This window comes from Etheostoma spectabile, chromosome 7, assembly GCF_008692095.1.
Source record: "Etheostoma spectabile isolate EspeVRDwgs_2016 chromosome 7, UIUC_Espe_1.0, whole genome shotgun sequence".
Lineage (NCBI taxonomy): Eukaryota > Metazoa > Chordata > Actinopteri > Perciformes > Percidae > Etheostoma > Etheostoma spectabile.
This window is the reverse complement of record NC_045739.1, coordinates 2,973,761-2,990,220: the sequence shown is the minus strand read 5'-3', so window position 1 is coordinate 2,990,220 and position 16,460 is coordinate 2,973,761. Positions and strand designations below refer to the sequence as shown.

The following is a 16,460-nucleotide window of genomic DNA, read 5'->3' as shown; positions in this document are numbered from 1 at the left end:
ATTTTACTTAAATATTTTTAAAGGGGCAAGTATTGCATTTGATGGTGCATAATGCCCAGTGTTTGGGCTTGCAGTGATCCCATTGGTTGGCGGGTGTCAGGGGCAATGGGACTTGCTACCATCTGTGGGGAGTCTAAAAATGTCCAGTGTCCTGCTTACTTCTATTTTCATAAACATTAAAGATTTGATTTGTTTAGGGGTTTCTTCATGTAAAGTACACATACTTGAATATTTTGAGAAAATATGTGTATTGCATGTTTGAAGCGGATTTGATAGCCAGATCAACAGTGTAGGAAATCAATCAGCTGAACACAGCATTCTCCAAAGAAATGACAGTGTATCTCATTTGGCTGTGTTGTATGCACGGCCATGAACACAACAGTGTCAATTACTGGATGCTACAGCAATGGTGTGACATTTTGGCACATTTGCTTTCTTTCCAAGGGTTATATGAGAAGATTGATGTTATTTTATATTTCTTTTTTAATGTGTACAATAGGTCATGTGCTTGTTTATCTCTTTATAGGCATATTTCCTGAAAATGCCAAACTATTGCGTCAGCAATTACACAACAATATCTATCTAAAGTTCTTTATCATTAGGCACTGTAATCTACTGCTTATACCAGACCAAATGAGGCTTTAGCAGCTGTCAGTCATCTTCAGTGTACAGGTATTATATGTGTCCATATAATTGCTTCGCAGCAATTACTGGATTTTTCTCTGCCTGCCTGATTGCTTGGTTGGGCACACTGATACACATTTGCCTTGAAACTATTTTTTTTTTTTTAACACCACCACTTCCTTTGGGACAGCCTTTTTCTTCCTGTAAGATTCAATGCTAGCTGTTCCAGAGTCCATGTCTTTACCTGCATTTGCTCAAGAGGAATCTCAAAGCTGAAGGACTCATTGTAGTACGGATTCAATGTGTTCTTCTTCACTGTCGTCTTCTTCTTCTTCAGCCTCTTTCCATTTTGCAGCAGGTTAATTTTCACATAAGGATCTGAAAATAGAAACAAGGCAAAATCGTGATGTAGCTGACAAAAAAAAAAAGAAAAAAAAAGAAGCCTGACACATGCATGTTTGGGCTGCAGTGCTGTAATGCACCAACAGATGGGGCCACTGCTGAAGCCAGGGGGAGCGAGAACTGGTGCATGGTAAGCACTGCAGCGTCAGCACGTGAGCAGAGCAGGGCCGACCGAATGGCTGTGCACACAGGCACGTTCCTGTATACCCTGCAGTCCCACTGCAAGCATTCAAACGTCATATTAAGATGATGTGTTTTTGTCCAATTGTGAACACTGAAATAGTGTCAAGTGTGATAATGTGATAATGCAATGCAATATCTGATGCTGAGCTCGGTGAATATACCTGACAGTCCACCCACGTCCATTTTCTTCAGGTTCTTGGCCTCCAAATACAGATGGTAAGTTTGCCAGCAGTGGGGACGTAACGCAGAGAGATGCAAATGTCACCCAGCTTCTCCGGCTGTGAGGAGGAGGGATGGGGGGAGTGAACATTAAAGGAGGTCTGATGCAGAATGTGTGTCTTTTCTCTGGGGTACAATACACAAATACACAAACTGTTCCTTTGGAATCACATTTAAAATATACACTGTCAAACAATAATTCCTGCTGTCATTACTTTTGTTTTAGCAGCAGAGATTACAGGCATTGGCCTTCTCAGACAGCAGGCAACTGTATTTAACTGATTATTTTATCTTAAGGAGGCTGTGGGGAGGTTTCATTGATTCATTGTTTTTTGTATGCAGCATAATGTTGAAAACACCACATTACAGGCTGTATGGCTACAGAGGAAGCAGTGCAGTTGCTTAGAAAAACAAAAGTGTGTCTTTCAGCGTTCTGAATCTCACTGGTAAACAGTTTTAAGTTGCAGCCTTGTGCCTGTGGTTATTTGTGTATTATGTCATTAGCTGAGTTAGCTGTTCAGGTTGCCCTACAAAAAAGTGTTTTTGCTGAGAGTCTAAAGAAATGTATGTATGTATGTATGTATGTATGTATGTATGTATGTATGTATGTATGTATGTATGTATGTATGTATGTATGTATGTATGTATCTTACAGTTTGCAAAGAAAATTAGAAGGCGTCTGTTGCAGAATGCCGGCTGATATTGTTATTATTTACACATCTATCAGTTACAGGGCAACATTATCATTCATCTTGAGTCTTGTTTCTGGCGACTTGGTGAATGTACTGTAAGTCTAATGTTTACTCTCTTATAGCTTTGTTTTGGTCTCTACCAACTCCTGAGGGAAATATCTGTCTCCTTAACTGCTAAATGCTCCACTCTGTCCCCCAGCTAGTCTCTAACTGTCTCTCTGCCATTTGGTGCTGATCAGGTAGTGAACAGTGGTTTTAAAAAATATATATTTTGCTGTGGCCCCCAATATGAGAGCGTGTAAGTGAACCAAAACAGTATAGTTTTTCTCCCGACAGCTCAACAATGAGCTGAAGCTTAGTATAAAGTTCCAGGAGCTGTGGATTCAGGTGATAATTCTCTGTAGGTTCATCACTACGAGCGAGCCCTTTTACAATGTAAAATTATATAACATAACAACATTATAATGTATATAATGTAAATTATTTCATTTATATTTATATTCTGTGCTGTGTGACTGATTTTGCTGCTGCAACACTGTAATTTCCCATTTTATTTGGATCAATAAATATCTATCTATCTATCTATCTATCTATCTATCTATCTAAATGATTTAAGAATCCCTTAACATTATTTTTGGTATTGGGCTTAACAAATCTAGTAAAACATGCATCTCTACAACATACATCAGTGGAAGTAATGGACATAAACAGCAGCATGGTAAAAGTAATCCAACGCTGCATGACTCCTACCTCTTCCTGATCTGCGCTGTCCAAGTCTCTCCACTCTTCAATTGGCTTTGCCAGGTCAAGGGTGTTCATGGGTATTTTAATCTCTCCAATGACATCGTGTTTAGAGAAGCGATCAAAGTCATAGACTGACATAACCAGAGACTTCCCTCCCATCTCTTGGAATGGAATCTGGAAGACAGAAAGTAAATCCCATTTCACTCAATCTGTTGAAAAATCCTACACTTACTGTAGAGCGCAAGTCAGATCAGACCTATACAGCAATATGGAGTTGTGACTTTGGCCTGGGGCTCAAAATGGCCCGACTTAATATCATGCAGCTTCAGCTAGCCTGACTTTGACAGGAAAAGGAAAAAGGTGCTGGAGAATTTTTATATATATATATTTATATAGCTGTGTCAGCAGGCGAGTCGCACCAGAGGTGAGCCTCTCCTTTAATTTGATTCCCTGCCACATTCTCCTTGTCAGACACCTCCAATATGTCTGCTGGGTTTCAGGCCAGAAATGTTTGAGGAAAAGAAATCACATTCAAAGCAGCTCTTAAGTGCTTCTTGACACAGAGAAAGACAGCAGGGGCCTTTTACCTCTAACAGGACCTGTCTACAAAATCAAACAGCTCAGCATACACATTGTTCTTGTTAAGAAGTAATAATGAAAGGGTGACCACGAGGTGTTTGAGCTTACCTTGAACGTGAAGGTCTCATTGAAGACAGGATTGAGCGTTTTCTTGTGAACCTTTGTGTCGTACTTCTTCTTCTTGTCAGGGAGGACGAAGACTTTGACGTAAGGATCAGACGTGCCCCCGCTGTCCATGGAGAGGAGATCAGCTGCTTGCAGGATTCCCACAGTCAGCTGGGAAAGGGAGGAAGTATAAGATTAAAAGTCAGTGAGCATTTTTTTCCAGTTCACGCTCCAATGACCTTCACCATTGATCCTGTTTTTCAGTTTTAATAGTCAAAAATGAAGAAAAAAAACAGGCCAGAGGCTCTTCTTTTGGACAGGATTTGACTGATTTGGTTGTGTGGCTGTGCCTCAGAGGTAGAGTGGTTGCCCCTCAACCACAAGATTGGCGGTTCGATCTCAGGCTTCTCCAGCAATATGTCAATTGTGCCTACTACTACCTACTAAATATGCCTACTGCTCCTAATACTTATACAGGATGGGTTAAAATGCAGAAATTGAATCTCACCACATTGCAATGTGTGTATGTGACAGGTTGTTTTTAAAATACACTACTCAGACGCTTGCCTTGTTCTCCTGGAAGTCATAATCAATGGAGTACTGCAACTTCCCAAGCTTTTCTTTCTCCTTCACTTCTTCCTCCTTCTCGTCTCCAGTCAGTCCAGGTTCGACATCATCTTCTTCGTCGTCATCATCCTGTTGTTTCTGCACAGACAGAAGGGTGGGGGCAGGCGGCAGAAGAAGAAGAGTGAGAAGGCGTTTCGGTGGTGGCGGCTGTGCTGAACGCTAAACCTCGGGCATCAGCAGTCTGGTTAGCCACAGCACCTACCTGCCACTTAACCCCGCTCCCCCTGGTATTACAAGTGCAATCTGCTCATCGATGACCACGGTTGCAACCTGACTTGATTTCGCTATTTCTTGGGTGACACCATTTGCTGTTTATTTTTTTTTATTTTTTTCATGAGCATTACAGGTCTGTTCAAATCTGCTAAAATCCAATGTAGGCTCATTTCTGTTCTGACTAGAAAATGTTGTAGAAATGCCACTTTAATAGAACTCAGTGTTACTGTGCGAGAGTGGAGAGAGATAGAGAAAGAAAGAGTGAGAAAAAGAGAGAAACAACAGAATAAAAACAGTTAATATACAGGGGGTGGACAAAAAAAAACACCTTACAATAGACTACAACCTAGCAGCCATGCAAAAACCTCTGGAAGTTCTCCTTTTTCACTCAAAAACATGATTGTCCAACCTTTTCAATTATAACTCAGTTGTGTAGCTGCCTGTGATTGTGATATCACAGAGGGTGGACAAAAAAAAGGGAACATGACATGAAAAAGGACTTTAAGGGACTGTTTCACGATTACATTGGGAGCTACACAGGCAGCTACGCAAATAAATATGACTCATCCCAAATGAGTCATATTAACTTGTTAAAGTATTTAAAAATTGTGAAGGCATATCCTATACATGTGCATGGCAAAGATGAGCCAGTCACAAGGAAACAGACTAAAGACCATATGTGATATTTTCTTAAAAAAAACACCACAAAGGTCAGTCTTTTTGACATAAAAGTAAAACAACTTGTATTTATTACAGAGCTATTGCACTGTATTGCACTATAGTGAGAGGCGTTCTTGTTATATTGTCCACCCCGTGTACAGCAATTCAAACACAAGCTGTCACTAGAAGCAGAGCATCCTTCCTGAGAGGAAGCCAAGGACAGAGCTATGAGGAATAGATGTGATTTGATCTAACTCCTGATGCAGTGATTCCTGGTGATAATATCCTCCAACTGACAGGTGTAAGCTGTTTGACAAACACGTTAATTTCAAGCCAGACAATATTACTGCTAGCTCCTGACATCCCAAAGTCTCAATGTGTTTACTCTGGTATTGCTGATAGGATTTTCCTGCTATTAGTGTACACTGACCTAATTATTGTAGCTAACTGAATTGCTGATATATTTCACAATTTATTCCAAACAGAGTCCAGATCCTTCCAGCTGATATTCTGCAAATTACTGTAATGCTTAATCATGTGCTAGAACAAAAATCAGCGCTTTAATTGATGAAGAGGATGAATCAAGCTTGCCTCTACGTCACACGCAGTGACTCTTCAGTCTTCCATTTCTTTAGAGGCAGCCGTGACTAATTGAGTTTAAGCAATTTGCTCTGACATGAATATTAAAGTAAACTTTCATTTCTGATACTGTATGAAGCTGGATAATATCTCAGTATGGCCTACTTTCCTATGGCTGTCTTCTTGAAAAAATCACTGATGTCTTCGTAAGACTGGAGGGTCCAGCTACTCACTGATGAGCTGGAAGAGGAACAGGGCACACACACAGATAATACACACACTATCACACCCACTACACACCATTCTGTGCTGCGCACCCGCATACACACACATACACAGACACAGACACACACACACACATACATGTGCACACCAGTTGCTTACATGCAGGCTCTCATGCATGCTTAAAAACTAATTTACTCTCTCTCTCTCACACACACAAAACACACACACACACACACACACACACACACACACACACACACACACACACACACACACACACACACACACACACACAATATCTTTATATGTCCTTATGTGTGGCATTCACTTTCTTTATTGTGTTAAATGTTTTTCATTCAAGCATGCCAGGCCACACAATGCAAGATCCGAGTTACGTTCTGATGGCAAATGTAAAATGAATTTCCTTATAATTTTTTAAATACAGATAAATGTAATGCTTTGATGTTATTTTTTTCTGTGTGTAAAACCTCTGCAACTAATTTTTGTCTGTACACGTGTTCTGAGTGAAATGTACACATCCATGGAGGGATCATGCTACATTGAGAATTTCCAGTTGTTCTTAAACTTCCAGTGGGGGTTCAAAGATAAAGACATGGTTTGTCTGAATGTATGCCCTTTGGTCAACTCAACGGGGTTAATTGCTAGCTCAGTGCAGAGGTTCTATTGAAAGATAATATGTGTTCAAATAGCCAGTTTATTGTAGCTTTAACTTTGGATTGAGTGATAGCAAGCCAAGTCAGGCGCGGGCAAACATTCTGGCCCACCATTTCTCCTCGGTGAGACCCAAGTGCTTCAGGGAGAAGGGGGGGGGGGGGGAGGGGGGCAATGACTGTCACCTAGTATGTCAGCAGCATGGGTCATCCAGGAAAGTTACTCTCAAGTCAAGTTGTGGCCATTCAATGGTACCTACTGCAAGGGAATATGCTGGTCTTTGTCAAGAGATACAAAACAGCTTTATCTGTCGTGGAACTCGGAGCGTGTTTGCACAAGTGAGGCACAGTATGTGAATTACAGACACGCTGTGATGTCAATGTATCTTTGGAGAGAAGTTGTTTGCGATATGTCAGTTTTTGGGTTGCGTTGCACAATCAAAGGCATGTCATGGTGGAAACATGCTCAAAGCTCTCAGTTAGGTAAAGTTCCAGCTTATTATTTGACAAATACTCAGCTTACCCCTTGCACATGCATGTTAGTGATCTCTAGTGAGTTGCTGAGTGCACTCGTCATTCAAAGGCTCAACCATAGGATGAGTTTCATGTTCATTTCAAACCATAGACACTTAAACACGTCTTTGCTCTGTTGTTCTTGCCAAAAAATTATTGCAATCTCTGGATATTCAAGACATAGCAGTTGGTGCGGCATATCAGTTCAGTGGATTTTGCGAAGCAGCTTAATTGCTCCCATAGATTCCTCAAGCACCCGCAGCACCTAAGCTTGCAAAAAACTAAGGAAGCCATAGCACTCATTGTCATCATCACTGCAATCCAACCCCTCCAAGCCCCGCCCACCCCCACCACCGCTCCCCACCCTGCCCTGGTCTGCGCTTACTCAGAGCCGCCAGAGAGGGGCGCCGCGTGCTATCAGACCTACCGTAGGCAGAGAAGTCCACCACAGTCAAGATACACGGAGCACACATGAGACACAAAGCAGGAAGGAGGAGAGCAGAGACAAAGGAAGAGATTGAACTCACAGCAGACACCAAAGATGTATAATCACAGCAAATGTAGTCAGCTACACTATGGGGAGCGAGGAAAATGACAGACAGAGAAGCCTCCAAATTAGCACAATCATATCTTGTGCAACAGGGCCGTTGGGCTTTTTAAACAATTCTCTTCACTTTTAGAACTATTCTTATTGTACTATGTCAAATCATCAATCATGTATATGGAAAAATAATAATTATAGGCCCAAAAACAACAGCATTGTGCTAACTACTAATTTCCATAATGACTATTTAATGACTAGGAAAACAATGCTTGGGCTGAGTAGATAAGAGTCCTGTCATTTTCCACTCAAATCCCCAAAGCACAAGTGAGAGAAAGCGCAACAATAACATCAATGACAAATACATTAAATAACAGAAAAGAAAGAAAGAGAAAAATTAAAAATAATCATGGTGGATAAAAAATGTAATAACACCTGCGGAGAACACACCAACTGGGTTAGAAAGCCATCAAAGCCTTAAAACAGCCGCTATAAATGATATGTAACGTGTTACTAAAATAAAATGTGTAACAAGAGGACTACTGTTTGTTATATAATTAGCTGAGTCAAACTACATGCATGTTTCGCTCTATTCCAGTACAAAGCTACATTGTAAGCCCCACAGCTGTTACATAACAGGCTCATAAACAGGTCGGTCGTGGTTTTCCTTGCTTCGTATACAGTGTGGGTGTAAATCCCTACGGCTGTGATGCGACCTCCCGCGTAAGAACATACCTCTCCCCCTTTCAGGTTCTTCATTCCCATGTCACCCTTCCCCTTCTTGCCCTTCTTGTTCTTCTTCTTCTTGCAACAGCATTTCTTGATGATGCAGAAGCAGCATGTTAGAATGAGTAAAGCAGCGACCACGGCAATGGCAATGATGGCCCAGGACGGCACTGAGGAGAATATACAGACCGATGTAATGATGACACATCCACCCAGAAAGAGAAGAAAGAAGCAAATACTTTGACATTTGGCCAACCAATCATTTAGTCTACTCCATGTCATGTCCTGGGCCAAATATATTTAGTAAGAGGTGCTAGGTTAGCAATTAGATTGGGTGAGAATTAGATTTCTCTGCCATTAGGAAGGGCAGCCGGTGATCAATACTGAATAAAGACATTATGAGGCTGCCAATGCCTGCGGCTAAATAAATAAAAAGAATCTAATTCTAAAATTCTTGCTTAGAGTCACATCAATACAAGTTGGTTGATCAGAACAGGCTTGGGTTTTGTCTGGCACTCACGTGGGATCTTGTCGATTTCATTTAGGAACTTGTTTTTGATCTCGTCGAAGGCATCGTTCTTGTTGACCGGTTCGGTGGAGTTGTCAGTAGAGACTAATGCGACAGGGGCTGGAGTCACAGTCAAGGCACTAGCCCCCGTTGGGTTAGCAGCGACCATGGGCGTTGTTTGATCCCTGAACAAGTTCCACTTCGTCATTTAGGCTGCACACACAGTCCCTGAAAAACAGCGTGAAAGCATTGTCATTAAGAGAAGCCAGAGGATCCGATCATTATATCCCACTTGGGTGTCAAAATTTGCCTGAAGATATTGATGGTTGCTCAGTGAAGGGTGCAGTCATTCAGTTCATTTTCACGTTTTAACCATTTAAAAAAAAAAAAGTCCACACAACAGTCAAGTTTGTTGCAAATGTACGTATTTTGGAGACAAAACAATTCATGGGAAAAAAGGGGAGATGACACACAAGTTCAGAAGTTCATAAAAATATTTTAAGCCACCAGAAAACAATGAAAAGAGGGCATAATTTATGGTCTACTTCCGAAAGGCCACCTGTCATAGTTTGTTTAACTTAAGTGCCTACATGTTAATAGAGCTGTTTTAAGAATTAATTACACACCAAGCAGAGCCACTACACCCTCAGTCTTCTGAAAATTCTCTAAATAACGAAAAAAGATCAAAAGGTGACAGCAGCTTTAGGTCAAAGAATGGCCAGCTGTTATACAAATGACAGTTAGATTCCTGGACCTGTCTACATGTAAAAGTGTTCTTTAGCAAAACACAGAACCCCAAATTACATCTTATACTGTAAGTGTGTATGCATGGGTAAACAATGTAGGTCACTTTTGAAAAAAGTGCTATTTAAAAGTAATGAATTGAGACTTGGGAGCACTGTTATTACAAACAGACATTTATTTCCTGCATCTGCTGATGGTTTTGAGAGTCTATATCTTCAAAAGGTCCACGCCTGAGCCACTAATCTTTTCTTCTACATCTGCCACAAGAGCAAACACAGTCAGACAAACACAAAAAATGGCTTTGCTAGATTCACCACTGACGTTATCTCCAGTTCCACTGATGCAAAGGCTGGGGGCATTATCAGTCATACTGTTAGTTAGTTAGTTAGTTAGTTTGTTAGTTAGTTAGTTAATTAAACTCCATTTATTCAAGAAGTCTATTTGTGATCAATATATTTTCCTAAATAAGTTAGATAATAATGAAGGTAGATAACATCAAGTACAATTAATTCACACAAAGGAGTCATCACACAGTGCAGGCACACTAGTGACACACTAATTCAAATTTTCAAAACATTATTAATGATATAAAAAGCTGCAGTTGTTTATACTTGAGTACCCCAGAGGAATGAGAGTCTCTAACTTCAGTTTGTTCGGCAGTCCATTCCTCTAGTAAGGTGCATAGTGAAAAAGAAAATTATTTGTCGATAGTTCTGCAGTTACAGCAAAAAACTGTCTTCAAATAACTTACATCTCAAGTTAAACTGTTTTTCTTGACAGTGTAAACACACCCCATGATGGTCATCCAATCCGTTAGTTAAATAAGTACAGTATGACCAAAACAGTGTATTGTTGAAGACATCCAAATCCAATCCTTTCTTCGCCAAGGGCTTCTTTGTCCACCAGCTTATGTATCCGTGTCAAAAACAGAGAAACAATAAAGATAGCTGGAAGCACATGGCTTGCAAAAAATGACATCTATAGCTATTAAAGTTTCTGATAGACACACATCATCACGCTTTCCAGATCGTATCTTCAAACCACATATAAATAAATTCCTTATATGTTACATGTGAAACTCATGTTGGTCAAACTTGTTGCAGGTTGCAGCATTTTGACACAAAAGTATATTTTTTAAATGAAAATAGTGACAAATACACTAAAAATTGTTGGCTACAAGTTAGCAAACAAGCACAACAAAGGCTGTCAGATGAATGGCGTTTTGAGCTAATGTTAGCAACCAAACAACCATAGATAGCTAAAATGGTTTTGAAATGATTTCCATTTTCTGTTATTGTTTGTAATGAGAAAAATTATTTTATGGACTTCACCAATTTCAGTACAACACACTGCCGTAAACCGTTTGAATCTGAACTCTCATCTGCACTCGACTCACATCGGTTAGTGACATCATTATTCAACTCTTACTACGTGACAGTACAGGAAGTGCCAAACAACTGCTTCACTTTTTTGGAAACCTATGACTCAGCCAAGTCTCTGAAACCTTTAGCTTTGTACCATTTAATCCATTTCCACTGAGGTTCACGAGAATTTATTACATAAAATGATTGATGATGTCAGTCTACAGCACAGTCTACAGTGTTTCTTACATCCTTCACATAGTTGTCATTGTCAGAGGAAAATTATGTGAGATCAGTTACTGACCGTATTTATGAGAAATAACTATCAATTCTCAATTTATTGGACCTTTGTGTTTGTCTGGACGCTGCCCTGTACTCAAGCCAACGGTGCCTGACCAGGAAGTGTTTAACCGTAGCAACAACCAGAATGAACAACAAGTCCTTCTCCAGTTTTCACGGGTCAAACAAATGTTCAATCAGAGCTCTTTTCAGTCCCAGAAATCATAGTGTGACAAGTGCAACGGAAAGCAGCCTGGCGACAGAGTGATGAGTGATGGGGCGACCTCCATCCAGAAAGCAGAGAAAGATGACGAGCATAACAAGAGGAGATTTCTGCTGTTGATTTTATTGAAGTCATAGTATGGGCAAAAAAGGGAGTACTTTCCTATTTCTCAAGTGCCAATTCTCCAAGTTGGTGCTGGAGATTCTGCCGCTATTTATTGCCATTTATGAATTATTTAAATAGAGGCTGACAGCCGGAAGGATGAGCTTATATTATTCAGGGGCTAGTACCAGTTTATACATCTTTAAATATATGTCTCTAAAATAACTTGTGCTGCTGTAGCAATATGTAGGTAGATGTTACAAACAACCAACATCTTGGTATAGTACAGAGATGAACTATTATACATACACTGGTTTGAGTTGTTGAGGAAATTGGGAAAATGACTTCTTTACCCATCACAAATTTTAAAGTGAGTATGTTGCTCAATAAAACAGCAATCAGAGGCCTAACTGTTGCCGTTCTTTATTAAACATTACTGTAGATATTGTGACAATGTTAAAAGCATTCAATTACATCTGAGGTTTATGTGCATTTTTCCCTGTTTGTCCCTGACATCAGTCCAAGCCAGACCAATTAAATTAACATTCATGGATACTTGCTGTAGCATTTTATCTCATCCGCTCTGAGGTCGGCTCTGAGGACGGCTCTGAGGACAGACAGAGAGGACACAGATGTACGCTATTGTTTCATGACAGCCATTAGTTCTGCTTCCCAGCCAGCTCTTAGTACTCACTCCAGACAAATCAACTATATAAACTGTTTTTTTATTTAAAGTAGTAGGTCTTTTACCTTTACTAGTCTTTTTTTGTGATGAATTATCTGCTCACTTGAGGCTGCCAAAATTCACAGGACTTCTAGCTCCTCAAACTAAGTAGGTCACAATTGAATAGCTCAATCCTGAGTTATGTATATAAACAGAGACAAATATGCTTAATTATATATCGAGCTTTCGAGTTTTCATAATTTAAGTATTACAGAAGCAAAACTAAGAGTCTACAGCTGTGAGACGGCACAGCTGTTATTTGAGCTAAAAGCTAATATTAGCATGCTACCATGCTCACAGTGACAATGATAACATGCTGAGGTTTAGCAAAAATAATATACCATTTTCATGTTGCTTCCATATGCTAAATAGCAGTAAACACAACGTAGAGCAGAGGCTGATGGGAACCTCATTACAGTAGTTCTGCAGGTATTTTGGCATAAACAAAGCGTTTGACACAATTTATTTTCGACCTGCTTAAATGAAAAGTAAAGGGATCCCTGAATGATTATAATGAATCCGGAATCCTTCAAATAACTGTTAAGACATTTCACTCAAAACCATAAACATCCACCTCATGGTGGCACTTAAGGAAACGTCACATAAGTTATATGAGAGCTCTGAGAGCCATGGATTTCTGTAAGAAATTGTGTGCCAATCCATAGAGTAGTGTTGATATATTTCACTGGATAAGTGAAAACACTTCACCTGCTGGTGATGCTAGAATAAAGGCTAGGATTTAGCTTTTGAGGAGCATAGACAACATGTCTGGGCAATCCATTCAATAGCTGTTATGATATTTCAGTCTGGACCAAAACGGTGGCCAAATATCAGAGGGACCTGAACTATGAATGCTACGAATAAATAGATACACAATAGATGAATAGATAGATAGATGAATAGATAGATAGATAGATAGATAGATAGATAGATAGATAGATAGATAGATAGATAGATAGATAGATAGATAGATAGATAGATGCAACTGTTTCCACACTTGTATAAATCTTGTATAACAAATATACTTATTACTTACATTGTATTACTTACTTTTATTGTATTATTATAATATGGAAGGTTGGTGGTTCATTCCTTAACTACACAGATTACATCTAGGAAAGGAAGTAACAGAGCACTGCTCAGCTGCACGGTGACCACATCAGACTGTAGTTGTACTGGGAAGCTTCCAGGTGTAAATGTGTCCAAATATGTGTAATTGTGCTTGTGTGGAGCAAGGCGATCGCAAAGCAAGAGCATTCATGCTCAAGAAATGTTCACTGTGATGAATGATAGTTAAAAATAGATCTTTAATCGAATATGCATTCCATATAATACTCAATTACTGAAATGGGTGGGTGTTTTGAGCTACGATCTCCCAAGGTGCGTCTCACTCGGTGAGCGTTTGAGTCATCAGAATTTGATAAAATAAAATGGCTCGGCTCCCCGGGCCAGAGCAGGGCAGCTACGGGCATGATCTGGCCGTTATCACTAAACACACTGCTCCGAGTGGGATGGGGATCAAGCACTTTTATCTTGGGTGCACAAACAAATATAGTGTAGCAACCACCCGTACTAACACAGTAGCTTTATGGGGTAATTAACTGTGATGCATAAAGGTTTAATGTTTCCTTTGAAGTCTAGCAGCCGAGACACATGAAGGTGAAGGAAGACGGCGTCAATATATACAATAAAAAAATCACTATTGTAGACTATCAAGAAATCAGTTGAAACTGGGAGTGGGCTGTGCTGTGTGCTGCTTCTTTCATTTCAAAACAATTGAACAACAATTGTGCTGTTCTTGCAACATACAATGAATCTGTGCTGTTCCCAAGGAAAAACACTGAAGGTTTATAATCAGAATCAGAAATACTTCCTGCAGCACAAGGCATTGGAAATAGGTCTTTGACATGGCTCACACGGTACACAGAGTAAAAACGCAGAGCGGTCAGTTGATGAAGGAGACAAGTTTTCATTAGTAGTCATTAATAACAATAAATGATTTTCGTGAGTCATGTTGTCTACAATAAGCATGCTAATTAAAGCTATGGTGTGTAGTTTCTGTCTCCCCCATGAGGAATTCTAAGTAAATACCCAAAAACAGTTGGCGCAGCCACATGACACAAGTATCTCCACTCGATTTTCTGCGCATGAAAGTCACCGGACGACACCAGTTTCTGAACACAGCCATACTGAGAAATACAAAGAGAGATTTTTGGACCTGATAGTCTTACTTGGCTCTGCAGCAACTCATTTGGCAATGGCTTGAATGTAACAGACGTTCATTAATGTCAAAAAGTTACGCACTAAAGCTTTAACAAAGAAGGATTCATTTAAAACAGTAGGCTACTTATCACTACCTAGAAATAATTTCTCGTTGTTTCATCGCTTCAGTGTAGAACAGTTCAAATGACCCCGCCCCTCCCATACAGAAACTTAACATCCCTATTTATCTCTGCTTAATATGATCTGTGGTACATGTATAGATTTAATAACAGAAATCAGTATGAGATCAGGAGTATGAACATATTTCACTGCTCTGATGCAATTTCATTATCTTGTAGCAGTATATAAAGTATTATTCCTAGTATTTGTGTGCTTTTATTACTGACAGTGGGGAGATGACATGAGGGACTCAAGCCAGACTCGAATCAGGGTCTTGTGGTTCGTGGCCGGTGACTTAAGCCCGAAACTACAGAGGTGCACCTTGCAGTATATCCTATGGGCTGAGCTGTTTCTATTTCATGCAATAAATAAGATACAAGATAAGTAAAATTAGCAGGATATGTTTTAAACATTCTCATGCACACTAATGGAAAGACACATCATATGTTGTATTCATCACCATTAGAGAAAAAGTATGAGTCACTTAGAAACACTGAAATATGCCTACAGGCTAAGTGCTCTACTTATTTACCTCCGACCTGTCGAACTCTAACTGTAAAAACTACCGGTGCATCTCCTGGATGTCCCATATAAACTCATGACTAAGACATGCTGCTACCTCATTGATGTCATGTGTGATGGCCTACTGACCACATAGTGTGACATACTCCCCAGCGGCAGGAAACCCCAGCCGGCAGATAAGACAGCTCCTTGTAATAGGGGAGGATGGGGTTTATTGAGGGCTTATTAGCACCCAGTTCAGATACAAGAGAAAACAACCTAAGGAGAGTGAGCTAAAGTCATGCAGCTGCTTCATTACACGACAACAAGTACCTTGAACAACAATTAATTAACAATCTACAGCCAGACAGCTATTCCCCCGGCCCTTACAACTTCTCACAGCTGTCTGCCAGTGGCCAATCTATACGTGTATGTGTAGCTTTTTAGATTCATTTAACGTGTGTATTTGTGGTTTTGTTGCATTTCATTACAACTGCAGTTAGCATAGTTAAAAATCTACAAATGTCTGAGTACACACTTTCAAAATGGCTTCTGTAAAAGAAGACAACTGCTGTCATGGGGTCATGTAACTCAGCTCGGGGCAACAGTCGGGAACGGTGGGGCGGAAAATTAATTATTGAATATTAGTCACTGTGGAAAAGGTTATTGTATTCAAAGAGAAACAGCAGCAGTAATGGCTTCACAGGCCACCAGACAACCAAGATCCTCAAAATATTTAAAGTAATCTGAATAATGTGACCCCAATGAAATCATCCAGCCCCCACTGAGGCCCCTGCCATCTGTGACATTACGGGTTATGTGTGGGTGGGTGGAGTGCTTGGCCTCCAGCTGTAGTAGCTGTGCATCCTGCGTAGCATCATTTCCTCCAAGTCTCACTAATGTGATTGCTACGGTAAACTGGGTTGGATTATTTTTAAAATATGTACAAGAAGTTAGCAGCTCTTAATTTGATAATTTCAGATTCAGGCAAATACAACTTTAATGCAAAGTGGTATGCCTTTTCAAGCAGGGCAAATTATCTCTTTCTGAGAAGCTGCGTGTGTCTGTGCTCTTTGTATTTGCTATATATTTGCCTTTTCATCTGAATCCCAATGAGCTATTTTAGGCGCCAGCCACGTTGTGCACTATATCGAGGATCTCATTTAGAAGAAAATTGTTCAAAGGTGTCACGTGCATCTTGAATTTATGATAAACACACTTGAAGAAACAGGAAGAGAATATTGGCTCGACTACCGCTGAGTCACAGCTGACCTTTGGCCTGTCTGGACTTGCTTTCAGCTGGAAATGTGCATTGGAACATTTAGAGAACAGA

At 40.0% G+C, this 16,460-nt stretch overlaps 1 protein-coding gene across 1 annotated transcript in view; it reads right to left on the bottom strand.

Annotated features, from left to right (window-relative positions):
• LOC116693129 (synaptotagmin-2-like) overlaps positions 1–16,460 on the bottom strand; it is a 61,755-nt gene that overhangs the window by 6,132 nt on the left and 39,163 nt on the right. Inside the window, 8 exon segments of the mRNA XM_032521841.1 lie at positions 869–1,002; positions 1,371–1,421; positions 1,424–1,487; positions 2,871–3,038; positions 3,552–3,719; positions 4,116–4,253; positions 8,313–8,473; positions 8,824–9,039. Coding sequence (XP_032377732.1) covers positions 869–1,002; positions 1,371–1,421; positions 1,424–1,487; positions 2,871–3,038; positions 3,552–3,719; positions 4,116–4,253; positions 8,313–8,473; positions 8,824–9,019 — 1,080 coding nt within the window. The 5' untranslated portion in view covers positions 9,020–9,039.